At 54.3% G+C, this 26,099-nt stretch overlaps 7 protein-coding genes across 7 annotated transcripts; 4 read left to right on the forward strand and 3 right to left on the reverse strand.

Moving 5' to 3' along the window:
- The first annotated feature begins 339 nt into the window (after nucleotides 1-339).
- On the forward strand, nucleotides 340-2,680 carry BDY24DRAFT_403255 (ribonuclease H family protein). The gene is made up of 8 exons (XM_076642344.1): nucleotides 340-619; nucleotides 687-752; nucleotides 834-1,268; nucleotides 1,377-1,434; nucleotides 1,511-1,592; nucleotides 1,702-2,009; nucleotides 2,125-2,355; nucleotides 2,431-2,680. Exons 1-8 carry the CDS (start codon nucleotides 429-431, stop codon nucleotides 2,494-2,496), a joined length of 1,437 nt encoding a protein of 478 aa, XP_076492543.1. The 5' UTR covers nucleotides 340-428; the 3' UTR covers nucleotides 2,497-2,680.
- Nucleotides 2,681-2,838: 158 nt separating this feature from the next.
- Nucleotides 2,839-5,058, forward strand: BDY24DRAFT_219209 (iron permease FTR1/Fip1/EfeU). Its single transcript, XM_076636550.1, has 8 exons — nucleotides 2,839-2,961; nucleotides 3,061-3,303; nucleotides 3,401-3,454; nucleotides 3,632-3,697; nucleotides 3,780-4,076; nucleotides 4,186-4,366; nucleotides 4,475-4,619; nucleotides 4,728-5,058. Exons 2-8 carry the CDS (start codon nucleotides 3,280-3,282, stop codon nucleotides 4,993-4,995), a joined length of 1,035 nt encoding a protein of 344 aa, XP_076492544.1. The 5' UTR covers nucleotides 2,839-2,961; nucleotides 3,061-3,279; the 3' UTR covers nucleotides 4,996-5,058.
- Nucleotides 5,059-5,082: 24 nt separating this feature from the next.
- Nucleotides 5,083-10,801, reverse strand: GDH2 (glutamate dehydrogenase (NAD(+))). Its single transcript, XM_076642345.1, has 24 exons — nucleotides 10,747-10,801; nucleotides 10,028-10,268; nucleotides 9,826-9,886; nucleotides 9,586-9,683; nucleotides 9,418-9,490; nucleotides 9,241-9,339; nucleotides 8,863-9,159; nucleotides 8,732-8,781; nucleotides 8,365-8,635; nucleotides 8,180-8,285; nucleotides 8,009-8,113; nucleotides 7,782-7,934; nucleotides 7,673-7,706; nucleotides 7,475-7,586; nucleotides 7,343-7,411; nucleotides 6,972-7,262; nucleotides 6,796-6,880; nucleotides 6,605-6,726; nucleotides 6,430-6,542; nucleotides 6,268-6,356; nucleotides 6,031-6,195; nucleotides 5,751-5,945; nucleotides 5,463-5,654; nucleotides 5,083-5,383 (listed from the first exon to the last, which is right to left on the reverse strand). Exons 1-24 carry the CDS (start codon nucleotides 10,750-10,752, stop codon nucleotides 5,270-5,272), a joined length of 3,141 nt encoding a protein of 1,046 aa, XP_076492545.1. The 5' UTR covers nucleotides 10,753-10,801; the 3' UTR covers nucleotides 5,083-5,269.
- Nucleotides 10,802-12,141: 1,340 nt separating this feature from the next.
- BDY24DRAFT_403268 (uncharacterized protein) lies at nucleotides 12,142-14,898 on the reverse strand. The gene is made up of 10 exons (XM_076642346.1): nucleotides 14,759-14,898; nucleotides 14,585-14,687; nucleotides 14,372-14,491; nucleotides 13,896-14,249; nucleotides 13,651-13,775; nucleotides 13,150-13,586; nucleotides 12,991-13,066; nucleotides 12,768-12,909; nucleotides 12,604-12,698; nucleotides 12,142-12,520 (listed from the first exon to the last, which is right to left on the reverse strand). Exons 1-10 carry the CDS (start codon nucleotides 14,888-14,890, stop codon nucleotides 12,242-12,244), a joined length of 1,863 nt encoding a protein of 620 aa, XP_076492546.1. The 5' UTR covers nucleotides 14,891-14,898; the 3' UTR covers nucleotides 12,142-12,241.
- A 694-nt stretch (nucleotides 14,899-15,592) lies between these two features.
- Nucleotides 15,593-18,533, reverse strand: BDY24DRAFT_372539 (HEC/Ndc80p family-domain-containing protein; the record flags this gene model as incomplete). The annotated part of the gene is made up of 9 exons (XM_076638200.1): nucleotides 15,593-15,664; nucleotides 15,749-15,821; nucleotides 15,897-16,027; nucleotides 16,110-16,672; nucleotides 16,784-16,928; nucleotides 17,042-17,136; nucleotides 17,251-17,440; nucleotides 17,572-18,016; nucleotides 18,262-18,533. The coding sequence occupies 9 exons, from the start codon at nucleotides 18,531-18,533 to the stop codon at nucleotides 15,593-15,595; spliced, it is 1,986 nt and encodes a 661-aa protein (XP_076492547.1).
- Nucleotides 18,534-19,047: 514 nt separating this feature from the next.
- Nucleotides 19,048-24,591, forward strand: BDY24DRAFT_219349 (uncharacterized protein). Its single transcript, XM_076636551.1, has 20 exons — nucleotides 19,048-19,182; nucleotides 19,318-19,346; nucleotides 19,431-19,507; nucleotides 20,017-20,030; nucleotides 20,113-20,528; nucleotides 20,606-20,627; nucleotides 20,701-20,771; nucleotides 20,863-20,917; nucleotides 21,010-21,199; nucleotides 21,304-21,331; nucleotides 21,399-21,428; nucleotides 21,516-22,067; nucleotides 22,166-22,308; nucleotides 22,403-22,527; nucleotides 22,626-23,179; nucleotides 23,264-23,448; nucleotides 23,566-23,748; nucleotides 23,815-23,860; nucleotides 23,933-24,012; nucleotides 24,106-24,591. The coding sequence occupies exons 1-20, from the start codon at nucleotides 19,116-19,118 to the stop codon at nucleotides 24,500-24,502; spliced, it is 3,264 nt and encodes a 1,087-aa protein (XP_076492548.1). The 5' UTR covers nucleotides 19,048-19,115; the 3' UTR covers nucleotides 24,503-24,591.
- BDY24DRAFT_403275 (uncharacterized protein) lies at nucleotides 24,481-26,086 on the forward strand. Its single transcript, XM_076642347.1, has 8 exons — nucleotides 24,481-24,532; nucleotides 24,598-24,825; nucleotides 24,912-24,986; nucleotides 25,062-25,136; nucleotides 25,227-25,312; nucleotides 25,382-25,705; nucleotides 25,786-25,885; nucleotides 25,959-26,086. Exons 2-8 carry the CDS (start codon nucleotides 24,701-24,703, stop codon nucleotides 26,044-26,046), a joined length of 873 nt encoding a protein of 290 aa, XP_076492549.1. The 5' UTR covers nucleotides 24,481-24,532; nucleotides 24,598-24,700; the 3' UTR covers nucleotides 26,047-26,086.
- Nucleotides 26,087-26,099: the final 13 nt, after the last annotated feature.

Consider the following 26,099-nt stretch of genomic DNA (forward strand, 5'->3'; position numbering starts at 1 on the left):
TTCCTTCGACGGCTGCCGAACTTAAGTCCCTCTCTTCCTTTATCTGGTCAAAGAAGAAATCGTGCGTCGTCTTCGCTGACTTCCTTCACTCTACTCTCGCTCTCTTCCCATAGGAAACGGACTCGCTTCACGATGAAGAACGACCGCACGACGCGACGGGAACCAAACCAAACCTCTCTTTCTCTCTTCGACTTTTCGCTCGCTCTGCCATATCCTTGCCTTATCCTGCCCTATCCCACTTGCCTTATTTGCCTTATCCCACCCTCCCACCTGCCTTATATTTGCTTGAAGATCGTTGATTTGCGGGTTTCGCTGCGGCTCGATTTTCGTTACAGACTCGTTTCACCTTGCTTTGCATTCGAGGAACATTTCGTCTATTGAATGCTACCTACCTTCTCCTCCTCCTCTTCCTCTTGCTCCCCTGGTGCATGTCCCAGGCTCTCCTTCCTAGCCTTCGACTTCAGAACAGACGATTCCTCACTCTCAGCATCCTCCAAACTCTCTCTTGCTCTCGAGAAACCAGCACTTCGCTCCTCTCCAGAGTCTCGATCTCGCAAACGAAGCTCAACAAACCTCCTCCCTCCCTCACCTCCTTCTTCTCTACAACCTCGCTCATCATGTAAGTCTGGCTCCATGGCTTTAAATCAGAGCCCTAGCTAAACCTTCACCTTATCGTCTTATTGCAGGGCCAAACCCAAAGCAGGCTTCTACGCTGTGAAAGTAGGAAAGAAGCCAGGAATCTACATGACTTGGTGAGCTCGACCCCTTCATTCCCTCCCCTCCCTCTTCGCCCTCGAGCTCACTCCCCCTTGCTCCTCACTTTTCGCCAACAGGGACGAATGTGTAGCTCAAGTCAAAGGCCATCCCGGTGCTCTTTACCAGAAGTTCTCAACTGCTGCAGAAGCTCAACAGTTCGCCTTCCCTGGATCCTCAGCCCCTCCTCCCCCTTCAGCTCCAGCTTCCTCCTCCACCTCCTCAAACGCCTCCCCCTCGACCTCATCTACCTCATCTCGAGCCTCACCCTCGACTCTCAAACGACCCTCCTCCTCGGCTTCCTCGTCAGCATCTGCGAAGAAGAAGGCCAAAGGAGAATCGAGCTGGAGTCACACTGCCTCGAGCGTCACTCCTTCGACTTTCGACGCCAAAGATCGCTTCTGGAAGACGAACACGGGGAGGATAGTGGTTTATACGGATGGGAGCGCGTTGGGAAACGGGAAGGTGTCGTCGAAAGCTGGAGCGGGAGTATTTTGGGGTGCAGGGAACGAGAGGTGAGCAAGAGGAGAATGGAGGGAGGGAGCAAGACGAGGAGCTGCTGAAGTCGCTGTAGCGTGGAAAGGCTGATCTCATTCTTTCCTTGGTATTCGTTTCGTCCGCAGGAACGTATCGGAACGAGTCCCTGGATCAATTCAGACCAATAACCGTGGAGAGCTTCTCGTGAGTTGAGCTCGACCCGGCGACGCGTCTCGAGACCTCTTCTCCGTGTCGCTGATCTGCTTCTTCGCGATCTCAGGCCATCATCCGAGCCATCGAAACCGCTCCAGACTCGAAGACACCTCTCGAGATCCGAACGGATAGCCAGTATAGCATCAAATGTACGTCTCTCTCTCTCTCGTCCCTTCTTCTTCCACTCTCCGACCTCGACCTCCCTCTCCTGTCCAACTCACGTTCGAACCTCTCCTCGGTATTCCTCTCTTTCCTCAGGTCTCACAGAATGGCTCCCCAACTGGCGTCGAAAGGGCTTCAAGAACAGCACGGGAGGAGGAGTAGTCAACATCGATCTCATCAAACACCTCGCGACTCTCATCGACCTTCGACGAGGATCTACTTCCTCGATCCATTCGACATCTCTGCCCAGCAAGAAGTTCGACTCGGATTCGGAAGGAGAGGAGGCTGGACCTGTGGATTTCATCTTAGAGGTGGATGGAGAAGGGAAGGGGAAGAGGACGGGTGGGATCAAGTTCGTTCATGTGAAGGCTCACGTTGGGTTGGAGGGGAACGAGGCTGCTGATGTGAGTCCAGAACTTACCTCACCTTTTTTTGGTTGCGTCTGGCCGACATGAGTTCTCAAAGTTAGGCGAGGAGATCATCGTGAGCCTGACGCGTCGTGAATTCTTCTTTCCTCAGACTCTCGCCAACCAAGGAGCTCTTCTTCCCCCAGCCAAGGATCGACTGTTCGGCCCAACCCATGCTATCCTACCTTCCGTCTCCTCTACTCGATCTGTCGTTGTAGCCAAGTCAACAGCCGTCAAGAAGGGAACGACGACCACGACGAAGAGGACGACGAGCGAAAAGAAGCTCGAGAGCTCGCACCCGGAGGGAGACGAGGAGTACGACTTGGACGATTCAGAGTTCTGGGTGAGCTCAAATCTGTCGTTCTTCTTTCCTTCGAAGAAGCTGACTCTGCCCACGCATTCGTCTTCCTTCGAGCAGGGCGACGCGGTCAAGGCGACGGAGGAGGTGGAAGCTCAGGTCGGATCGAGTCAACCCAGACGCTAGATCAGAAGCTGTAGATCAGAAGCTACTCTTTACTGTATTCATGGTGCATTTTTGGGGGGATCTGAATCAACCCGAGATGAGAAAACGTGGCAAGGTCAAGAGAGGATCGACAGACGCGACCTCACCTCTTCCCGTTTCCTGATCTCTCTTCCTCCTCTTCGATTCAGTATCTAGCTCCCACGCTAGTACTACCGTAAGCCTCTACAAACTATACATTCGTCTTGCCTTCCTGTTTTTGAAGTCAGCCGAGGCAGAGATCTCTGTGGCCAATCAACCTCCTTTCTCCAAACCCGACCCCTTGGCCTCCTCCTTCCCCCCCTTCCTTCTTCCCACCCAAAACACCATGAGCTCACTTTTCAGCGTGAGAATCCACTCCTGCACACCTCTCCCCTCTCTCAAGCTCTTGCTGACCTTTTTCGTACTTCGATCTTGCAGCCTCCGATCTTCTTCATTGTCCTACGAGAGGTGAGTTTCTCGAACGACGAGCTCTTTCTTCGTCCACCTTCCCCTTTCGACGGCACCTCCAGCTGACGGCTCCCTCTTCTCTCCTTGTCTTCTACACAGACTGTCGAATCCGCCTTGATCATCTCTGTCCTCCTCTCGTTCACCTCCCAACTCACGACTTCCACGCCTTCGTTCCCTCTCGAGGAGAACCCTTCCTCACGTTCGGGATCGCCTGCTCCTCTTTCTTCGCCCAACCTCCCTCGAATCTCCGACGAATCCGAACACGATGAGAGCGCGACGCTGTTGACCGTACCAGGAGCGACGGCTTCGTCTTCGTTGATGGCTGCGATGGGGAGAGCTCCAGTGAGTGTCAACTCTTCATTCGCGAATCAGAGGGAAGGAAGGGAGTCGGAGGTTTGAGCTCGATCTTGATCCTGACGGCTCTGCTTCTCTGTTGTAGACTGGAGAAGGATTGCAAGGCGAGAAGGCTTTGAAGAAGAAGATGGATATCCAGGTTAGCACATCTTCTTTTCTTAGGGGAAGGAGGAAGGCTCAGCTTTCTTCGGGAAGAAGGAACGAAAGAGGTTGAGCTCGACAACGGCCGACCGCTCTTCTCCTTCCTGGCCGTCCCCACCGGTCGCCACGAAGAACGCGTACTCACTTTCTCTTCGGGTTTCTTTTGGTGATGTAGATCTGGCTAGGAGCTATATCAGGATTCGCTCTGTCCATGTTGATCGGAGTCACCTTTATCGTTATCGTGAGTCTCGTCTCTCTCCCTCTCCTCAGCCCTCCCTTCGCGTCTCGTCTTCTCACTTCACTCACACACCTCCTCCCCGCAGTTCTACGAAACCCTCGCCACCTCCTTCACGGTCACCGAAGTTCTCTGGGAAGGCGTCTTCTCCCTCGCCTCCTCCATCTTCATCCTCCTCACCGGTCTCTCGTTCGTTCGACTCGATCGAGCAAGAGTGAAATGGAGAGTCAAGCTCGCTCGAGCGTTCTCCTCCCAGATCGATGGAGCGACGGGGCAGGGGAAGAAGGAGACGGATGGAGGGGAGGGTGGGGAAGGAGCGGGAGGGAGGTGGGCGCTTTGGGGGTTGCCGTTCTTGACGGTGCTCAGGGAGGGGTTGGAGGGGATTGTGAGTCGACGCGCTCTCTCTCTTCCTCTTTTTGTCGTTTCGCTTTGCGAACTTCCTCTTTTGAGAGTTTGAGCTGATAGTTTCCTTTCCTTGTTGGTATTTCTCGCAGGTCTTCGTCGCAGGAGTAGCCATCTCGGACTCGCCACGAGCACTCCCTCTCTCGATCTTCTTAGGGATCTTTGTCGGTTCCATCATCGGTTACTCCCTCTACAAATCCACCTCCTCGAAATCAGTCACCATGCACCATTTCATCGTCTTCTCTACATGCTTGCTTTTCTTCGTGGGAGCTGGTGAGTTTGAGCCTTGACGCGACGCGTTCTTCTTTATTTCGTTCACTGACTCTCCCCTCTTCCCTTTCTTCCTTCCTCTCTTCTTTCGCTTGTTTCCCTTGTGCACAGGTCTTTTCGCCAAAGGAGTCGGCCGCCTGGAATCCTACCCGTTCGTGATCGGAGTAGGAGGAGACGTCGCCGAGAGCGGGAGTGGACCAGGCTCGTACGATCTGAGAGGGAACGTCTTTCATTTCAACCAGGACTACCTGAATCCGTGAGGACATGCTTCCATTTGTTCCGTTTCGATTTTCTCTCTCTCGCCCTTGCTGACCTCTTCTCCCCTCCCCCCTCCCCGCCCCTTCCCGCCCTCCCTCTTCTTCAGCGAGATCAAAACCAACGGCTGGGCTATGCTAGCAGCCGCAGTTTGCGGCTGGAACAACAACGGGACCGTCCTGACGATCCTCGGATACTGTAGCTACTGGTGGGTTGTGATCGGGAGTTTGGTCTGGATGAAGTTCAAGGAGGGGAGGTTCGGGAGGGAGTGGTCGAACGCTTCCCCTTCTTCGGTGGTCGCTGGTCCTGGCTCGAGGAAGGGAGTGGTGAGGTTGTCGACGGAGAGTAGAGAGGAGGATCAGGGTGGGGTTAATTAGAAGTCACGCGTTGATCAATGATTCAGAAGCTAAACAGTCGCGTTGCGTCGAACGAAGTTCCTTTCGAACGAGGACGAGAAAGCAGAGTGAGAGAGAGAAAGCCAGAAGATGTAATTCCGTTTGGGGGTTTGTATCTATCTAGGTAAAATGATGATTGATGGGAGAGAGAGTCCTTTGAGGTGCGGAAAATTAAGCTAATGAGAGAGAGTCGTGATGCGAAACGAAAAAAGTAGAGTTACAAGCAAAGGGACGAAACAGGAAAGTAGAAAGCGATCTAAGCCGAAGCCAACCCGCTGAGAAAGAGGTAGAAATCTACCTGCGAAGCCTGGAGTCCCTTCGAGTAGATGAAGTGAGAGGAAACGTAAGCAGACCAGAGAGCTCGGAGGTACTGCGAGAGAGAACGAACGAACGAGGTCAGCCGGAGGCGAGCCGACGCGACGAAAACAAAGAAGAGAGAGATGACGAACTTGTTCCGGCAGCCTCTTCATGAGAGTCTCGACTCCGACCTTGTCGATGAGGGTCTTGGGGATAGCCTTTCGGAGGACAGCCTTCGTAGACTCGACCTGCTCGTAAAGGATGCTCTCTTCGAGCTCGACCTGGAGGGCGTTGAGACCACTCGAGAGCTCGTCACTGAGAAGAGAACGAGCGACGGCTCCCTTCTGCTCGGACCAAAAAAGACGAAGAGAAGGAACGGGTCAGTGAGAGGTTCGAGAGGAAGAGGACGAGAAGGGGAGACGCGACGGAAAAGGACTCACTCGACGAACGTACTCCGACCAAATCGCCTCGAACTCGAGCCTTCCGTTCTCGCAGATCTTGGCCTGGATGTCCTTCACGTATGCCGAGTAGAAGGACGAAGGCTTGTTGTTCTTGAAGACCATCAAGTCGAGGTACTCTTCATCGGAGAGACCGAGACCGGCGAGGACCTCCAACGACGACGAGGTGACTCCTCCCTGTAGACAAACGATTAGAAAGTGCAAGGATATCAGTTGAGCTTGTACGAGAGCGAGAGGTCGAGCGAGAGAGGAAGAGGCGAACCTTGTTGGCCGAACTATCCTTGAAGAGGATGACACCCCTCTTCTCGAGGTAAAGTCGAGCTTGCTGAGTGAGGAAGAGGTTGGCTCCCTCGACGATAACCTTGAAGTGAGGCTTTCCCTCCCCGTCGAAGAGTCGAGAAACGTTGGAGATGTTGACGGACTCGGGCTGTCAAAGCAAGAGGAAAGGCGACGCGTCAGGACGAAGTCGACGGCTCGATGCGGTGGAGACTGAACTCACCCTTCCTCCACAGGGAACGAGGATGTCGGCGGTGTATCGAAGGTGAGCGACGTTTCGGAAGGAAGTTCCATCGACGATCTTCTCTCCAGCTGTTTGTAAAAAGGTAAAAAGAGGTCAGCAACGGCGTCGGCAGGGAGGAACGAGTTCGAAGGAGAAACTCACAAGGCAGGACGATATCCTGCTGGTCAACGAGAACTCGGTATCCTCCAGGTCCAAGAAGATCGACATTGAAGTTCTCGATGGTGAGTCGAGCCTTGGCAAGTCGAACGAGCTCGCTAGAAGGGGAAGAAGGGTGGGTCAGACTCGACGTCGACGACGAAAGGTCGAGTCGACTCACGCTCGGTTGAGACCAGCCTGATCGTGGATGACTCCAGAACCGTCGATGATAGCAATGGTTCGATCGTTGCTGAGAAGGATCTCGTTGGATCCGAGATCTCCGTCGGGTCCTCCAGTTTGAACCTTGAGCGAGAAGAGGAGAGAGGGTCAACGACGGATCGACGAGAAGAACGCAATGAAACGAGAACTGACCTTGGTGACGTTGGACTCCTTCCAGTTGAGCTTCGAGTAGGTACCGGCGATGTACTGTCGAACAGACAACGAGGTCATTCCGAACCTGGGAGGGTGAAAGAATGAGGAGACAAGAGGTCAGCTCGAATCTCGACGCGTCGAAAAAGAGTTTATTCTAGAGATGGGCATAGACTTACTCGTCGTGAGGGATTCCCCCGAGAGCAGCAGCACTCTTTCCGGTCGTAGCAGACTTCCACCAGTCGGCTCCTCGAGAGCGTAAGTGGTAGGCAGCCCAATCCATGAACCCAGCGGTTCCCTCATCGGGTCCAAAGAAGAGGATCTCCTTCTTTCCATACAGATCGACGATGGGTCCCTTGATACCAGGCGACTCTCCAGGAAGAAGAAGGTCGGCGATGGCGTCGATGTATCGCTCAAAGCAGAGGCGAGGGTTGGCTCCGAGGGAGGGGAGGATCGTTCCCTTCGCTCCTCTGCAAACGAAAACGAAAACGAACGAACGAGAGGTCAGCTCAGCTTCCCCGCCCGGAAAAGTTTGTCGACGACAACTCACCCTTCAGGGATATCCTTGTTCTTGAGAGCTTGAGTCGAGGCGAGAGCGTAGTTCTCGTCGAACAAGTTCCTGGAAGAGGAAGAGAAGAAAGTCAGCGACGTCTTCGTCCCTCTCTCAATTTTTCAAACTCACCTGGCGTTGATGGAGTACTGCTCCTTTCCTCGAGAGTTGACGATTCTCACACCTCCTCGAGCGACATCTCGGAATCGAATGTGGAAACCTCGGAAATCGGATCCGACGACGACTGGAGGAAAGGAGAAGAGGACGGGTCGGTCAGCGTCGTCTCGACCCGATGGAAATCCAGAAGACGGCAAGGTATTAAGGGCGTACGGAAGATACCGAAAGGAGCCTTGGGGTATTCGACCTGAGAGAGAGAAAAACAATGCGATCAGAGGGTGAAGAGCTTGGGCGAGAGAGAGAGAGAATGAAGAGGACGCACGACGGGCAGGAAGTCTCCTTTCAATCGGAACGAGAGAGCGACCTTAGTGGGCTGGTACAAATTGGTCTTGAGGACGGCGGAGTTGAAGACGAGGAAGGACTCGAGGATCTGAAGCTCGTGAGGGTTGGCGACGGTCTTTCGGATTTTGGCGTGCTTTGGGAGGGAGAAGGAGAGCAAGGTCAGCACGCGAAGTTGAGAGTTTCGTCGAGCTCGGAGATGTTACTTACAAGATCTTCGGTAGTGAGGGGCTGCTCAGTTTTGAGTCGCTGGTAACTGAGAGTAGGCATGAGAGACATGCTCTCATCGCTCGCGGGGTAATGGACCATGGCGAACTAGTAGAAGGAAGACGGGCGGTCAGGACTGTTTGGCGAGTCGATGGAAGGCAGGAAGAAGCTCACGTTGATGTAAAGCTGTCGCATCAGCTCGGGATGAGCGAGGATCACGTCGTGAATCAACTCTCGGGTGAACGTCTCCTCCCTGAACCTCGACTTGATGTTGTTGAGACTGATCAGGGAGGAGGAAAGAAGGTTAGCGATTTGCCTCGTCCTCTCCGAGTCTCGAAACGCGTCTACGGAGGACTCACACTTCGGCGTGAACGGGGTTGGTTTCGTCGAGGACGTTCTTGAGCTGGATGTACGAAGATCCGAGACGGTTCGAGAAGTGCTGAGCGAAGAGCCATCCCGCGTAGCAATACGTCGCTTCCTGAACGGCGTGTCCTCCTCCAGTCTTGTCTCTAGCTCCGAAGAAGGGGTTGTCCGGGAGGCAGTAAAGAAGGGAAGCTTCCTTGATGATCTGCTGAATCGAGTTCTCGATGGGAGGAGCGTCGGAGTTGGGAACACCTCGAAGGTAGATGGCTGGGAGAAAATGATAAACAGGTCGAGACCGCCGAAGGAAGTCAGATATCGACGCAAAGGAGCGGACTCAGAGAACGGGAGTGGTTCAGAGCTCACAGATGACCGTGATTCCGTTGCTGAACTGCTCGACGTATTTTCGAGTCGAGCTGGAAAGGGTTAGGAAGGAAACGGCGAAGTCAGCTCCGGCTCGGTTCGAACTACAGGCAAAGAAGGGAAAACGAGCTCACAAGAGACCGTAGAAGTGGTAGAGATCAGAGAGGGAGCTGAAGTAATGGTGAGTCGAGCCCTGCTTGAATCCGACGACGATTCGCATCTCCCTCGATCCCTCGACCTCGTAGACTTCGATCACAGGAGCCTGCCTCCTCTCGACTTCCCAAAGGATGCCCTGGTAGATCTCCTTCGTGTTCTCCGAGGCCTTCTCGAGGAAGACGGGATCCGAGACCTCGTCGATGGTAGCTCGCTTTCCGTCGGTTCGGGGTATGTATTCGGGGAGGTTAGATCGGTTGACGAAGTAGCATCGGACACTGTGGAGAGTGAAGAGGGAGGAAAGAAGACGCGTCGCGTGAGCTCGAGCTTTTCAACCAAAACAAGACGACGAGACTCACCTCTGAGTGCTCTGAGCTGAGATGGATCCAGAAGATCGGTAGGTCTCGAGCCGGTAGCATTTCGAAGGAGTTGACGAGTCAAGGTAAAGGTTGTCGATCCTGAGAGGCGAGGCGAAAGAAAAGAGTGAAGGTCAGCGCGTTCCCTTCCTTCCTCTGACGCTGCTTCAACCCACTCACCTCTTCTCGACAGTAGCTCCAGGTCCCTCGAGACTCGTAGCACCAGCTTCCGAGGTGTAGATAAAGACGGCTCCTGCGGTTATAAAGATATCAAAGGGACGATTTTGTCAGTCAGTGGGGACTCCCAGGACTTCGGAGGAATGAGCTCAACGACGAGTCAAAACGCACCTTCTTTCTTGCCCTCCTCCTCCTCTTGGATCTTCTCGAGGTCGATAACAAGCTTCTCAGACGAGTGACGAGTGAAAGCGAGGATCTTGGCTCCGTAGCTGTTCAAGGAGGGAAGGAAGGACGAAGAGAAGAAAAAGTCAAAAGTCAGAATCAAATGAAGTCGCCGCCCGAGTTGACCGCGCTGAGATAGAGCTCGAGCTGCTGTCGAGATAAAGGAAAATGGGAAGGGAAGAAACTCACAGGGCCATGATGTGCTCAGCGATCAGAACGGGTGTTTCGCTAGCGAAGTAGGTGTCGTCGACTGAGAGAGGTAAACGAAACGAAACGAAAGGAGGAGGATCAGCCCAGCTTCACATCTCCACCTCCTCGACTGCCTATCCCCTCGGCTCCCATCCGAGCTCGATTATCCGAAGATAACATGAACTAGAGACGTCGTACTCACTTCCGAGATGTTGGTAGAACCAGGTGACCTCTCCCTTGACAAGATCGAGAGGGATGAAGCCTTGGGCTGAAACGAGTTTCTCGACCTCAAGCTCCTGCGCTCCCTTGCCACCGAAGACGGCCTCCTTGTATCCTGAAATCGTATCCTTTCGAAGACGATGAATGGAGGAGTCCGAGTTGGTTCGACTGGGGCTGAGAGATTGGTTTCCAGAGAGGAGAGGGACTTGAAGTCGAGGTGGGGACTGGGGGAGGGAGGAGATGGAGGGACGAGACTGGTCAGCTTCGATTTAGGCTCGTAGACAGGTTTGAAGAGTGAGAGAGGTGCGAGGAGGTACGTAGGAGAAAGAAGAGGGCAGGCATAGTAAAACCCAGGCGTAAGAGCAGATATTGAGCGGCAGAATCTGCTCAAACCAACAAAGGAAAGGAACAGGACAAGGGAGAGGGCGAGGAGAGCCTTGACCTCGTCCTCCTTCCTGAACCTTCCCCTAGCAGAAACGGCACCAGAGCTCGCCATCCCAGATATCCTAGTTCTGGGAAGCTCTCTTGATCTGCTCTTCACCCTCCTCGAACTCCTTCCCATCGAAATCTTCTTCCTCTCGAGAAAGGTGAGCTCGAGCGTCTCTCCCCCACATCCCTCTTGCCGCCCAAACCTCGTCGAAGCTCAACAACTACCGCCCTCGCCGCCGATATCTCTCCAGCAAGCAGATCGAAAGGACTCACAGGCATGGTTGAAAGAGAAAAGCTTTGAAGGAAGGTTGGGTTTTTGATTGTTGTGGTTGGGAGGAGGAAGAAAGAAGCGGCTCTCTTCTGTTTTCAAGCTTTCGTGCGAGCTGACCTGCTCTCTCTCGTGACTCCTTTGATCCTCTGTCTTTTATCTCAACCTCCCTGTGACCTGTTTTGTTCGAGCCCAGCATCGCCATTTGCCCTGATTCTGGTTAGGAACCGAAAATGGAGGTGAGATTCGATAAAAAGGCATAGAGCCGAGGAGAACCGTTGGCAAGGGAGGGTCCAAGGTGGGAACTCAACGTCCAACCGAACCCACCTTCCCCCCGCTGAAGTCCGACCCCTCTCTGAGAGGCAAGGAGGAAGATTTTTCGCCGTTGGAACCGCCTCAAGGAAGGGATAATTTTCCTGCGGGGAGAGAGGACGAGGATCGAAAATCGAGCACGCCAAACCGAACCGAGAGCAAAATCCCGCTTTTTTTGTTTTCTCTTCCCCCTTCGACTGATCCGCTAACTCGAGGAGCCTCCCTTTGCCCTTCTTGCACCACTCTGACAACGTGGCTACGTCCCGACCGTTCCCCTTCTCGATATCCAAAGCGGCTCGCTAGATCGCTGCCATCTTTCGAGGACTCGACGACGCGTCCTTCGTCGAGGGAGATTCGCTCGCTGATTCAACGAACGTAGCGATCTCCTCCATTTCACCGACCCACTGTGACCCAAAAACGTAAGCAAAAAGTAATCAGAGGTTAGAGAAGAGAGCGAGCTGAAAGAGGCAGAGACAGCACGAACCCTGTGCGCTTTGGGCAGAGCGCCGAGAATCGATCCAGAGACGACCTTGAGCATGTTGGGATTCGAGCGAGCAAGCTCTTCCAGCAAGGCAGCTGGGGTCGAAGGAGAGTAGGCGTGGGAAGCTTTGATCAAAAGCGGCAAAAACACGCCGATCAGCTCGTCGTTTCGTCTCGACGCGTCTGTTTTGACGACGCGTCTTTTCAACCAAACAGATTTCCGTTCAACGAACTCACAAAGCACCATCGCCAGCCCTTTCCCACCCAGCGTAGCCCATCTTCAAAGCCTTCGCACTCTCCTCAGGTCCTTCAACGATTTTGACCTTCAAACCTTTCTCGTTCAGGGCGACGAAGGTGTCGAGGTGATGTTTGTTGGCTGGGGAGGAGGAGGTGTATTAGAGGGTTGGGAGGTAGGTTGAGGAAGCTGGACCTCCTAAGATTGAAGCGGAGAGGAAAGGGAGGTGAGGGGAGACGAGGGAGGAGATGGTGGTGAGGGTTGAAGGTGCGATCTGGCGAAAAATAGAGGGAGGGGAGGGAATGAGGTGAGCTCGACCGAAGCTCATCTCCTCTCCTTGTCTTATCTCTACTCTTCGCGAGGGCGTACAGCATTTGAGTCTACGTAGAATGAAAGCAGGTCATCTCATCACAGAAGTCATAAACAAAGAAAGAAAGAAAAAACTTGAGCCGTCAACGAGCACGTCAAAAAAATCAGTGTGGTCTCGCAACCCACCCTGCTCCCTCAACCTCCCATCCGTACTTCCAGATCTTCTTCTCTCTCGCCCCGACCTTCCCCGACCATTCAATCATCCCTTCCTCTCGTTTCCCTTCGACCCATCGAGTCACTCCTCCTTGTCCGTCGGAGTCTTGAGCAGGGAGGGAGGACGAAGGGTGAACGAGTCGAACGATGATCTTCTGGTCCTCCGAGATGGGGAAGCGGGATTGAATGAGGATTGTGACGGGGAGAGGTTTGGTGTTTTCGACGGTGACCTAATGGGCGGGGAAGGAGGAAAGAGTCTGTCAGCGAGAAGGAAGAGAGGGAGAGGTAAAGAGACGACGCGTTTTCGACGAACCTTCTGAACGAAGGAGACGTTCTCGGTCTTGCTGCTGAGGATGCCTCCAGACGTGGTCTTGAACTTCTCCTCGGGATGGAAAGTGATTCGAACGGCTGCGTTGAACAGCGCGAAGAGTGAGTTCAAAACGTTCGCGTCGCGTCAAAGGAAAGGAGACGGCTCACCTCCATCGACTCCCAAGCTGACTTTGAACGTCTCCTCAGGACTGACGTCGCCCATCCTCCCACGGCCCACGAGGCTTCCGTCGAGGTAGATGGTAGTAGGACCGGGAAGAAGAGGGTAAGGAGAAGCGTTCTTGACCGAGGCCTGCGACACGAAACAGAGAGGGTGAGGACGCGTCGAACATCGAGTGGGGTCGGTGTCGAGAGAGATTAGAAGAAAGCGTACCTGAAGGAAAGCAGAAGCAATGGCCGAAGGGACAGTGATGTGAGACAACTCGGCGTCGAGCTTGAGGACGGCGATACTGCGAGCGTAGATATGAGAGAGTGAGGGCGAAGTCAGCTCGAGAAAGAGAGACTCGACGAGACGACGAAGATTCAGACTCACGAAACCTTGTGAGCTCCTCCATCGCACTCGATATCACTCCTCCCATCGATTCTGAACACAGCACTCATCGTAGCTCCAGTTCCTTCGACCTCCGCACTCCTCTGAGCAAACCCTCCGCCGCCTCCTCGTCCCTCGTCGTCTCCCCCCCCTCCCACCTGAGCGCTTCGGACAGACATCATCGTCCTCTTCATCATGTTTCCAGGTGCAGGGGGAGGAGGAAGAACTGCAGCGTACGCCATTTGAGGAGCACCGAACGAGTCCATCCTCTCTCCTTGTTGAGACATGCGACTGTGAAGCATCGGGTGAGGGAACCCGAGTCGGTAAGGCTGAAGGGTAGGGATGGTGGATCCGACGAGAGGGGAAGCAGTAGAGAGGACGATCTGAGTGTTGATCCAGGGTTCTCCAGTTGCGTTGGTGATGGAGGATCGGTAGTGGATCTGGACGAGGAGGAAGGGCGTCAGAATCGACGCGACGAGAAGTCGACGAAGACAGAGGACTCACGGAGAGAGGAACCTTCTGTTGGGACTGGTAGGATCGTCCTGACTTCTCGTTGGTAGGAGAAGTAGGAGAAGGGGCCGTGTTGGCTCTGATATCGTAGATTGGCGACCATCCAGCTCCTCGGACGACTGAGGTGACAGACCGACGATGAAGGTCGACGGAGAATGATCAGCTTCAGCTCTCTCCCTCCCATTTTTCCTGCCATACAGGCCTTCTCGCACAAGTTGGAAGAGAAAGTTATAACTCACCGTAGATCAAAACGACATTCACAGTAACCTCCTTCGCCTGCTCCTCCTCCTTTCCAACAGATCCCTCGACCTCGACCAACACTCTGACCGTCCTCCTCCTCCTCCCGAGCAACTCGTCCGCTTTCCTCCTCTCCCTGGATTCGACGGATTTCCCCTTCTCCTCCTGCTCCTCCTTCTTCCCAGCCAGCAGGACATCGAGTTCTGTTTCGAGAGCTTGGATCTCTTCGTCCGTTTTGGTGCGAGACTGAGCGAGTTCGAGCGACTTGGAGGAGGAAAGGGAGAGGTACGAGGAGAGCTCGGAAGCGGGAGTGTTGGAAGGAGTGAGGTTGGAAGAGTAGGTTAGGAGGATGTTTTCTGTACGACGAGCAAAGAGGGTTCAATATCAGCATGGAAGAAAGAAGAGGAGAGAAGAGAAAACCCGACGAGATGAGAGGGACAGCGTGGAGGAGGGAGGGAGGGAGGGAGGCGATGCTGACCTTGAGCTTGGATCGATTCGAGGACCTTGTTCTTGAAGGAAATCTTCTTTCGAAGTTCGACAATTTCCGAGGACTCCTTCTCGATAGGCTTGGGAGTCAAAGGAAGGCAGACGGCGTCGACTAGAGTAGGGGAGAGGGGAGGAGGGAGATCAGCCCGAGCTCAACATCTCTTCCTCCCTCCCTCCCAGGCTCGCCACCACTCCCCATGCTCACCGATGGTTGCTGAGACTCCATCGTCCCCATACCCTTCGACTCTGAGCGTATCCTCCTCTACTCCATTCGGAAGGTTCTCAATATCGATATCGGTCTTGCCAGGCTGGAGAGGGAGGGAAGAAGTGTGTGTGAGATGTGCGAGCTCGACGTTCGTTCGTTCGTTCTCGTGCTCACCTTCAAAGCGACCTCGAAGCGTCTCTGGACTTGAGCCGTATGAGCTGCAGCGTAGAGAGTAACCTGGTGAGTGTTGGTGTTGTAAGAGTCGACTTTGATTTTGTGGGAGGAAGAAGAAGAAGACGAGGACATGGCGATGGTGACAGGTGAATGGCAACGGACCGGTCAGGAGAGCTTGGAAGGAGATTCGCTCTTTTGATTTTCGTGTATACTTTTCTGAGTGAACGAGGCACGTCTACGAGATAGTCTGAGAGATTCTGAAGGAGCTGGTACGATTTCAGAGCTCGTGCGGGTCGAGGGAGCCACCCTCCCTTCTCACTTTGATCTTCTGTCCCACCTTTTCTACGAAGAAGCTGATGTGTTTCGACGGCCTGTGGAAGCAGAGGTAGATGTATTCGGGTATCGGGAGCTTGGAGGAGCAACGAAGGAAGACGATCAAAATCGGAGCGACTACATGCACACCCCGTTCTCTTTCTCCTTTCCTTTCCCTTTCGTCGTCGTCGAGAAGATGTTGGCAGATCCAGGATTAATGACGATAAGAAGAACGAATAAAGCAAGACCATCCGACGATACCCAAGCAAAAAAGAGAGGAAGAGGTATCGAAAAAAGAGATAAGAGAGAGAAAATGAATCCGGAACCAACGAGACGACCGACCAAAGAAAGCGAGAGAGAGCTTACCCTCCGGGAGGGAGCTAGATATAAAGAGATCAAGAACGAACGAAAGAGAGAAGAGAGGACGAAAGGGTAAACCGAAACCCGAAAACGAAACGAGAAGAAAAAGAGCAGACAGTAAAAAAGAGGGGAACGACGCGTCGTCGAGAGGATAATCCAGATCTAGTTGGTCTCGGCGTATCGCTTGAGTCCCTCGAGAGCGTTGGAGGCAATTTCCTTGAACTTGATGATGAACTGTGTGGAGCGAAAGAGGAACGGGAAGGGAGTCAGTCGACGAGGAGAGAAAGGGAAAGAGAGAGAGGGAGAGACGAAACGAACCTCCGTCTGAGCGATCACGTCGGCGATGGTATCGTCCCTGATCTTGTTCGTCCGGTGGACGAGCTTGCCATGTCTGGAAGGGAGAGAAAGAGGAAGGAGTCAGCGAGCGGAAGAGGGAGGGGAAGAAAGGCAGGGGATGGGGACTCACTCGATCTTAAGCGACTCGACCTTCGACTCAGCAGCGATCAAAGCCTGACGAGAAACGCCGCGAGTGGAAGCGATGTCCCTCTCAACCTGCTGTTGAGCAGCGAGGAGAGCAGCCGAGTCTTCGGTGTTGGCCTAGAGAAAAGAACGAACGAAGGAAGACGACGCGTCAGTTTCGTTCAACGAAAGAGAACAAAGAGGCTCGACGGAAACTCACCTGCTTCTCCGCATCCGCATCCGAATTCATCCCTCTCAACTTCCCCGCCAGGATATCCCCATCGTCCTTCAACCCCTCCACCACCTGCAACAACCTATCCAACTCGTTATCCACCCTAATAATCTCCGCCTCAACCCTGCTCTTCTCCCCCCTCTTCCCCTCCGCAAACCTCATCAACCCAGGCCTCACCCTCCCGTTCACATCCACCCCTCCCAAGATCTCCATGCTCGTCCCTCCGTTCAGGTTCAACTCCATGCTGTAGTCCTCCCCGACTCGTCCCGTCTGGTGGTCGACGGGAGGAGGATGAATCCCAAGTCGATAGGCCAGGTTCATGTACTCGGTGACGTAGGTTTCAAGCGAGTCCCCGCGTTTGGAGACGGCCATCTCTCGTTCGTAGGCGTACTTCTGAGCCGAGAGGACCTTGGTTCGGATGTCCTCGAAGGAGCGGGTGAGGGTTTCCTTGTCCGAGTTCATGCGTGAGACTTCTTCGGGGGAGAGACCTTGCTGCTTGACGGCGGTGAGGACTTGGAGCTTTTCGGAGCGGAGGAGGGCGGATTCGGATTCTGGGAGAGGGGAGCGAAGGGGAAGGAAGGAGGTCAGCTTCGGTTCGACGCGTCTCTCTCACTCTCTCCCCCCTCTTCCTCATCACCTCGATATCGAAGATGGTTACTTACGAAGCTGCTCGATCGTCTCCAAAAGAGTCTGAATCCCCTTCGTAGCCTTCTCCTTCTTTCCCTCCTGGTGAACGACGGTGTTGTTGTACTTGACGAGATCCTCGTTGACGAGTCGGTACTCCTCGTCGAGAGCCAGGAGAGGGTTCTGGAGAGGCGAGAAGGAGAGGCGAGAAAGGAGGAAAACAAGTCAGCCGAAGAAGGTCAAGGTTCTTGAGCTCGAGAGAGAAAGGAAGGGAGAAACGGAAGAGAGGGACGAACGGGTTCCGAAGTAAGAGCCTTGAACTCAGCCTCCTGGTTGGCGACCTCGTTGTGAAGAGCTTCTCCACTCTCGATGATGTCGGCGAACTTCCTCTCTACACAAAACCAAAAAAAAAATCAAACGAACGAAAGACAGGGTCAGCTCAGCTCGACTTCTCGATCCTCGTTCGAAAGAAACGAAGCGAAACGAGAAGGACGAGAGGGCTCACCATAGTTATCCTCCAACTTCTGATCCTCCTCCGGGAACTCCTCTGCTCCGTCGACCCACTGTCGATACGTGTTGACCATGTAGTCGCGTTGAAGGAGGACGTCGAACGTGGGCGCGTCGAGAGGGATCTCTTCGGCGGGGAGAAGCTCGTAGTCCTCGTAGACTTCGCAGGTGATCCAGTTTCGTTTAAGCTGGACGAGATCGAGACGGAAAGGGGAAGAAGAGAGTGGGAAGGAGGTAGGTTTGAGCTCGAAGAAGAAGGAGGGAGAAGGAAGAGGCGAGAGCTCGAGGGAAGAGAGGACAGAGAGGCGCAGAAACTCACATCCGACAGATCCACCAACCAAGCCAACATAGCCAACAAACTAGGCCACTGATGCGGACTCCCGGGAGCACCGATGCTCGTCCTACTCAACGTATCCACCGCCGGGTACCTCAGATCCTTCAACAGTCCCAAACACTCCTCCTCGAACTTCTTGCCTCCCTTCCCGAACACGTAGTCCTCGTCGATGACGGACTGGCAGAGAAACTTGAACATGAGTTGGAACTCCTGCTGGGTCGGGGAGGTGACGGATTTCTGGTTGATGGCTGGGGCTCGAGGGGACTGGGAGGCGAAATAGGTGAGGATGGATTGGTGGCAGGAGGATTGGAAGAGCTTGTCCTTGATGGGTCGGGTGTCTTTTTGGTGTTGGGCTGGGAGGAGGGTAGAGCCGTGGGAGGGAGTAATTCCGGAGGGACGGGGAGCGTAGGTGGAGGAGCGACGGAGGGAGCTGTGAGGGAGGACAGAGAGGGAGAGGGAAGGGAGGGAGGGAGGGAGGAGAAGGTGAGGTCGAGGAGGGGAAGCGAGAGAGGTTGCAGAGTAGCGGTGGTGGATCAAATGAGCGATGGATGGTGCGAGGATAGTATAGAGAGTCAAAAAGAAGATATACATCAGCTCCAGCACCTCGGATCGCACTTCAAAACACGACGCGAAGGGAGGGAAACGAAGGGAAGGGAAAGGTCAAGGTCAACTCACGCATTCCCTCCTCCCCTCGGCGTCCTTCCATACATCCCTCCATCCCCTCTGTTCCCACTCGGAGGTCCACCCACACCTCCAGCACCTTGACTGCTCCCTCCTGCTCCTGCTCCTGCTCCTGCTCCTACGACTGCTGAGCCTCCTGCACTGTTGTTGTGCAGCTGAGTCGTTCTCCTTCCTTCCCTCTGAGCTCCTCCTCCTTGTCCTCCTGCTCCTCCCTGTTGAGGTTGCTGAGGTTGAGCGCGCACGGGAGGACCTCCAGCGAGGGACATTCGATTAGGATTCATGGATTGTCGGTTGGGATTGGCGTTGTTGTTGTTGTTGGATTGAGAAGAGGAGACGAGGATGGATTGTTTCTTGATGGCCGAGGAAGGGATAGGGATCGAAGACGAAGACGAAGGAGGTTGAGGTTGGGATGAAGATTCTCCGAGGAAGGTTCGACGTCGATCCATGCCAAGGTCGGAGGAGAATTAAGAGAGTCGAAGTGCAGAAGGTTGGAGGGGGATGGGCGAAGGAAAGGAGGGGAAGGAGGGCGAGGCGAGAGAGAGCAACAACAAAGCTCGCGGGTGTTCGTCGCGTCGAGAGGATGAAGATCTGGTATATATATAAATTCAAGTGGGAGAATCAGCACTCTTGGTAACTGGCGTTCCAATGGAGCAAGAACAAAAAAAAATGTACGAACAGTTGTTGCGGCTGGATGGGTGCTTGAATCCAAAGGAGGGAGAGGGAGAGAAGTTCCCTTTGGAATAGAGGTATCTCACTTCTTTAAGATACAGTTCCCTTTGGTGTAGAGGTATCACGCTGTTTTCAAGAGGGACCTCAGCTTTCTTCCCAACCCTCACTCAGCCCTCAAAATGGGACTTTCAACTCTAGAAGTAGTCGCTCAAGGATCCCCTGTAGTATTCGCTACTCTCTTTAGACGTGAGTAAATCTTACAGCAGCTTAAAGAAGGGGAGCGAGGGAGAGAGGCAGCCCACAGCCCCGGAGAAGGACGAAGCTCACCTCCCCCCTTCCTTCCTTCCTTCCCTTCCTCTTGCCTTCGCTTTGATCTCGCAGATTTTCTCAATAGGAAGAAGACAACCAAGGTTGGTGACCTCTCTCTCGCGTAGACTCGAAGCCGACTCGTTAAAGCTCACTCTCTCGTTTCGGTTTGGTTCGTCTTCGTCCAGGACTCTAAAGCTCGAGATGAGCTCTTGTTCGATGAAGCGTTCACGGTCATGAAATCATTCTTGGAAATCGCAACAAAGTGAGTTCGAGTCTCTATACTCTTCCGCTTCATATGTCGAAGGATTCAGGGATCGGGGAGAGCAGGGGAGGGAGCTAGAGAGCTGGGAAGATGGGGTTGAGCTCAGCTCGAAGAGGGTGAGCTTGGAGGGAACAGATGGAAGACTCTCGGATCTTCAGCGTCCCCGGAGCGAGCCAGAGGGACTCAATGGAGTCTTCTGCCTCGCCTCTGCATGTAGGGACGGGAGGTCTCGAGGTCTGGGGTCCCTAGTCGAGGAAGGGAGGATCGTGCTTGAATCAGCCCAAAGCGTCACCTTCGAAGGCGGCCGCGCTCTGTTCTTCGTCCAGAAGAGTTCGAGAGTTCTGGCAGCACGAGGATCTAGGATCTGGATGTAGTAACCTTCTAGTAGTAGAATCGTTATGGTGCTCGAGATCCGGATCACTGTTTCCTCGTTCCTCAGCTCCCCCGAGACTCGAACTTCAGGCTGACCTTTGTTCAACGCCTCTCTCCTCGCCCTTACTTTCTCACAGAAACACCGTAGAAGGTGAACACTCGAACCTCCTTACTCTTGTTATCCTTTTCTCCTAACTAAAACGCCTCCGCTTCGGTTTCCTTGTTCCTGCCAGATCTCCAACGTTTCTCCAACACCCGGATCCCCTCCCCTCCCTCCATCCTCGTCCTCCCCGTCCTCATCCCGCTCTCCGTCTGTCACCTCTCCGCCTCCCACCTCCTCCGCGCTCTCGGCGGACCCGATCAAGCGCGCAAGATCGTCGGCGGGTCCGAGTGGTGGCAGGTCCGAGGCGTGAAGGGCGTCGAGGCCGAGTGGATCGTGGTGAAGAAGGATTGGGAGAAGAGGGAGAAGGAGGAGAGGGAGAGGGAGAAGGAGAGGGACAAGATTGGTAAGAAGAGGAGGAAGGAGATGGAGAAGGAAGGAGGAGAGGGAGAGGGAGAGGGAGGGGGTGGGATGACGGAGGAGGAGATCAGGGAGGAGTACGAGAAGGAGGAGATGGATGAGATGAGGTGTATGCTGTATATTCATGGAGTGAGTACCGTCTCTTCGTTCTGTCTTCTGGCTCGGACGTAGTTTTACTGACGTCGACGCGTCCTTTCGTTTCGCAGGGAGCGTACTACTGGGGATCGAGTTCGTTCCACCTTCGCCTCACCTTCCTTCGACCTCACGAACTGATCGTTGCACGTTGCTTCTCGTTTCGCAGTCAACACCCATCGGTACACGATCTGGAGGTACGCTCGGAAGATGAAGGGACGATGCTTCGCTGTCAACTACGTGAGTTCGAACGTCCTCCTTCCTTTCTCTCTTTCATTCGGAGGCTGACCCGTCCTCTTCCCTTCTCTTCGCTCGTCTTCCCTCTCCTCAGCGGAAAGCTCCCCAGTACCCCTTCCCTTGTGCTCTCCAAGACTGCCTCGCTGCGTGTACGTTCCTCTCTCTTCGCATCTTGCCTTCTTCGTCTCACCCCTCGACGCGTCTCTCTTGCTGATTTTCCCTCTCTTTCGTCCCTCCCCAGACCTCTACCTTCTTAATCCACCTCCAGAAGCCAAACACAAGCCCATCCCTGCTTCACAGATCGTCATCGCTGGAGATTCCGCTGGAGGAGGGCTTACCCTCGCTTTGCTGCAGCTCATCCGAGACGCTGGACTCGAGCAACCTGCGGGAGCGGTGGCGATAAGTCCTTGGGGGGATTTGACGCATTGTTTGTGAGTCTTTGGGTCCCATTTTCGGTTGGGGAGAGGGAAGGAAAGGCAGAGAGAGGAGAGAGGAGAGAGGGAGACTGACGCGTCTTGATCTTTCCAATTTTCAGCCCGTCCGTGATGGAGAACTTCGCTACCGTGGGCTTCTTCTTTCACTCTCATTCCGAAGAAGCTTCCAACTGACTTCGTTTTCTCTCTCTCGCAGGACGTCATGCCTCCTTACGGATTCATCCATGTTCGTCGCGTCTCGTTCTCGCTCTCGTCTCCTTCCTCGCTCTTTCGCTGAATCCTCCTCCTTTCCCGTCTCGATCTACCCTCTCAGAAACCCTCGACGCTCTGGCCACCACCTCCAGCCGAACTCTCCAACAAAGTTCAATCCACTCTTCGAGAGAAAGTCCGAGAAGCAGCCTCTCGAATCCACTCCAACAACGCCAACTCTCCCGCCGCTCCTTCCTCCTCTCACGACGGCCACGACCTCCATCGAGTCACCTCCAGAGGCGACACCAACATCCTCAACTCTCGAAACTCGGTCGACCAGCCAGAGCCAACCTCCCCCGCTCCTGCGTTCGGCCTTCCCGAGGAGCCAACAGTCGCACCGACCTCGAACGAGACGACGACGAAGGGAGACGACGTTCTGGACGGAGGAGAAGACACCTCGGATACAGGATCTTCGTCGACAAGGATTAAGACTACCATCGACGAACGACAAGCCAGTCGGGAACTTCATCCTACGACGAAGGGAGACGGACTCGGAGGAGAGGACGAATCGAAACCTCCTGCGACGACGAACGAAGGGAAGGTTCATCAGAACACGGCTGATCCGACGGACGGGAAGGATATGGTTTTGGAGGTCGATGGGAAGAAGGTTACCATCGTGAGTCCCAATCCCTTCTGTTCGGAGCCTTTCGGAGGAGAATCTCGACGCGACGCGTCCAACTCGAGGCTGAGTCGACCTCTTGGAATCGTTCTCAGCGAGGCCAAATCCAACTCTACGCTACGAACGCTCAACTTCCTCATCCTTACGTCTCTCCGTGCTGGGGGTACCTAGGAGGACTGTGTCCGATTCTGGTGATTGCGAGTGACAAGGAGTTGTTGCGGGACGAGATCGTTTACCTGTGAGTTTCCGACCTCCTCTCTCTTCCTCATCGACGATACAATCTCGTAGTGACTCGAACTGACCCCTCTCTTTGGGGCTTATTCGTTCTTCAGCGCTCACAAAGCTGCTCATCCAGATCGATACCCTCTCGCAGATCACGTTCGGAAGATGCAGCCTTGCCTCGAAGGGATCGAGGAGAGGTACCCACCTACGAAGGTTCATCTTCAGATCTACGACGGTGAGTCCTCAGCTTCGCCCTTTTGACAGCGTCGCGCCCACGAGGACCCGCTTTCTGACGCGTGCTCTCTCCTTCGTTCGACGCGTCTTCCCTTGCAGAGGTCTGCCACGTCCTCCCGCTCTACTCCATGACCACACCAGCCAAGTACTGCTTCCGAGCCATCGCAACCTTCGCCAAATTCGTCACTGGTCCTCCTCAACCCCTCTCGTCTGCCACCTCCCCTTCCAACAACACCTACACCTCTCCTCCGACACCCATCACCGCCTCTCCCTTCCCTTCGCCTCTCCCCTCCCGAGCGTCCTCTCCCGTTCCTCCTCCCATCGCGAGATCTTCATCCCCTCAACCTATCTCTTCCTCTTCCTCGGCCTCTCCTCGACCTTCCTCACCCTCGTCGTCTACTCGAATCGTTTCCGACTTGCCCACGACGGTCTCTCCTCAAGCGACGCTCGACTCGTCGTCGAAGAAGGGTTCGACGGACTCTACCCTGAAGAAGAGAGCTCACCTCTCGAGCGAGGACGCTTTGGGGACTGGAACTGGAACGGCAGATCGTCAGACGACGGGAGACGTTGCTGGACCCAGGTTCGGGGAGTCGGGAGAGGATGGACCTGGAACAGCTGGGAATCCTGCGATCTACGCTGTGGGAGCTTCGGGGGTGAGTCGACTCTTCAATTTCCTCGTTCGCATGTGTAACAGCTCCGGCTGACTCTTGATTCTCTGCTTTGGTTTCGCTTCGCAGGGCGACCCCTTCGTTGAGGACGGCATGATTCGAGAACGAGTCACGACCCGAGGAGTCCTTCGACCTCTCGAACCCGAGTCGGAGATTCCTTCGCTTCATCTTCCGAAGGAGGAGCTCGGGATGATCAAGGAGTTGCCGGCGAAGAGGTATCTCACTGGTCAAGGGCTGTGGGATGTGAGATACGCGTGAGTTCGGCTCGTTTCTTTCGCCCTGTTTCGTCGTCTCATCCGTCCCTTTCTTCGAGTATCTTTAACTGACAACGATTTCATGCTCACTGTCTTTAAAATACGCTACGTTTACAGACGAGAAGCCAAGAAGGTCGACCAACACCGACGGAAGAACCTCGAACGGTCGACGAAGGACGGAGCGAAGATCATCGAGGCTTGGACGGAGAGGGTCAAGAAGAACAAGACGGAAGGAAAGGAGGAAACCGAAGATGAGAAGTTCCTGATGGGTGCGAACAAGAGTTGGAAGTGGGCTTTGCTGTGAGTGTGATTCCATTTTGGTTGATCGTCGACGCGTCGAACTAACTCTGCCGTCTCTCTTTTCAGTGGAGAGAACCCTCCTCCCTCGGCTGTGGTCTCGAGGAGAGATACCGTTCGTCCTCTTTCTTATCGAACGGAGTGGGACTCACGAGCTGATAGTTCTCCCGTCCTTTCTCTCCTCCAGGACGAAGCTCGAAAACTCGCTCGAATCGCAGATCAGTCCGAGGACGACGCAAAGTCTCCTTTCGGAGGAGTTAACCTTTGGTTCGTTTCTTCTTCCATCTCCTCTACTTTCCTCATGAGATGGAGCTCCAACGACTGACTCTTTCCTCTCTTTTTTGACGTCCACCCGCACAGGACCCTTGCCGTCGATCTCCTCTCCTCCTCGTCGACCTCCTCCTCCTCTCGCAACCACTCTCGATCCCCTTCTCCTGGCCCCTCTTCACCAAGAACCTCATCCGAGAAGACGAGGACCAACTCTCTTCGGAAGGAGGAGGAACCGAGAACGAGGAAGACCTCGTCGTTGAGACTGCCAGCTTTCCTTCGTCGGAAGAGCGCTTCAGATGAAAAGGAGAAGGAGGAGGTGAAGGCTTCCCCAGCAGACAAGAAGATCGAAGGTCTCCCTCTCTCTTCTGAAGCTGAGAGTTCCAAGAAGACTGCTGTCGTGGAGGGAGAAGGAGCAGGAGGACCGGTCGCGTCGAAGGTCGTCGTCGAGGGAGTGCCGGCGAGTCGAGCGAAACCTGCTTTGCCTTGAGCTTTGTAGACATCTTTCCCACTTGATCTCGTTCGTTTATCTTCCTTCAACACTCAGCGCAGATTTTGATGTTATAAATTTCTCTCTCGTTCCAGAAAAAGAGCTCGCTTACTGTTCATCCGACCTCTCAATCCGGGACGACCTCGCCGACTCCTCCTTCCTTCCCTTCTGACCCTCAACCCCCATCTACTCAACACCATGTCCGCCATCTTCACCTCTGAGGCTCTTCGACACAAGGATCGTCTCCGTGGCCAGACCGTGGTCATCACGGGAGCTGGATCAGGAATTGGAAGACAGGTCTCCCTTCTCTTTGCGAGCTTCGGGTGAGCTCACACCTCCCTCCCTCCCTCTTCTTTTGAAGCTCGACGAGCTCGCTGGCTAACTCGCTTCTTTCTTTCTCGTACTCCAGGGCCAAGATGGTGATGGGAGACCGAGATCTGAAAGGTGTAGAGAAGGTTGCGAAGGAGATTACAGCGGCAGGAGGGTGAGCTCGATCTCCTCCTCGACTCCAGGTCCCCTCCATCTTCCTTTGCTGATCAATCCTTCTTCGCCTTTGTAGAGAGGCCGTTTTCGCTTCCTGCGACGTTACCCAGTGGGATGATCAGGTCAAGCTGTTTGAGTTGGCTCGAAACAAGTGAGTCGAGATCACTTTCCATCGCTTCACTCCGCTCTCTCTCGTCTAGCTCACCTTCAACGCGTCTCGTCCTATTTCCCTCCTTCCTAGGTTCGGAAGTATCGACGTCGTCCTTCCCAACGCTGGAATCACCGAGTTTTCTACCTTCGACGTCCAAGTCTCCTTCTCCGGTACTCGTGAGTTTCTCTACTGCACGTCGTTCGAGCTCGACGCTTCCTGACCGCCATCTCGTTTTTCGCCCACAGTCTCTCCTCCCGACTTCAGGACCCTCGATATCAACCTCACCGGAGCCATCTACACCTCCCTCCTCGCTCTCCATCACTTCGCTCAACCGCCTTCTTCGTCCACCCACAAATCCCTCAAAAGCCTAGTCATCACCGGATCGATGGCTTCGTTCTTCGGAGCCAACCCTACAGCCGTTCTCTACTCCGTTTCCAAGGCAGGGAAGCTCGGGTTGATGAATGGGCTCAGGGAGAGGTGCAACGCTGAGGGAGTCCGTCTGGGCTTGATCTGCCCGTGGTTCGTCAAGACGCCTCTCGTCGGAGACCTGGTCGTTGACGAGAAGATTGGTGAGTTTCTCGAGATTAACATGCAGCCGCTGTAAAAATAAAGCTCTAACCAAACTCGTTTCCTGCTTCATCACGTTCAGGCTGGGCTAAGATCGAGGACGTCGCGCTCGCTTTCCTTCACGCGTCGACCGATCCCGACATCCGAACCTCCGGGTCTGCTTACACGATCCCTGACTCCAAGTGCGTACCTACTATCTCCAAGGGTTTGTACCACTACTGATTATCTCTCTCTTTCGTCTTCGTCCCATCACAGAGGCATCCTCCGCATGTCTCCCAAGGAGCTCGTCCCCAAAGGCTTCGGAGGTTTGCACAAGAAGGTTCGAGCAGAGGCCAAGCTCTAGCTAGTCACCTCGCACGTCGATCTTTATGACTTTCACGACATTAAAAGAGAGAG

This window comes from Mrakia frigida (genome assembly GCF_051309035.1).
Source record: "Mrakia frigida strain ATCC 22029 unplaced genomic scaffold BDY24scaffold_45, whole genome shotgun sequence".
Taxonomy (NCBI): domain Eukaryota; kingdom Fungi; phylum Basidiomycota; class Tremellomycetes; order Cystofilobasidiales; family Mrakiaceae; genus Mrakia; species Mrakia frigida.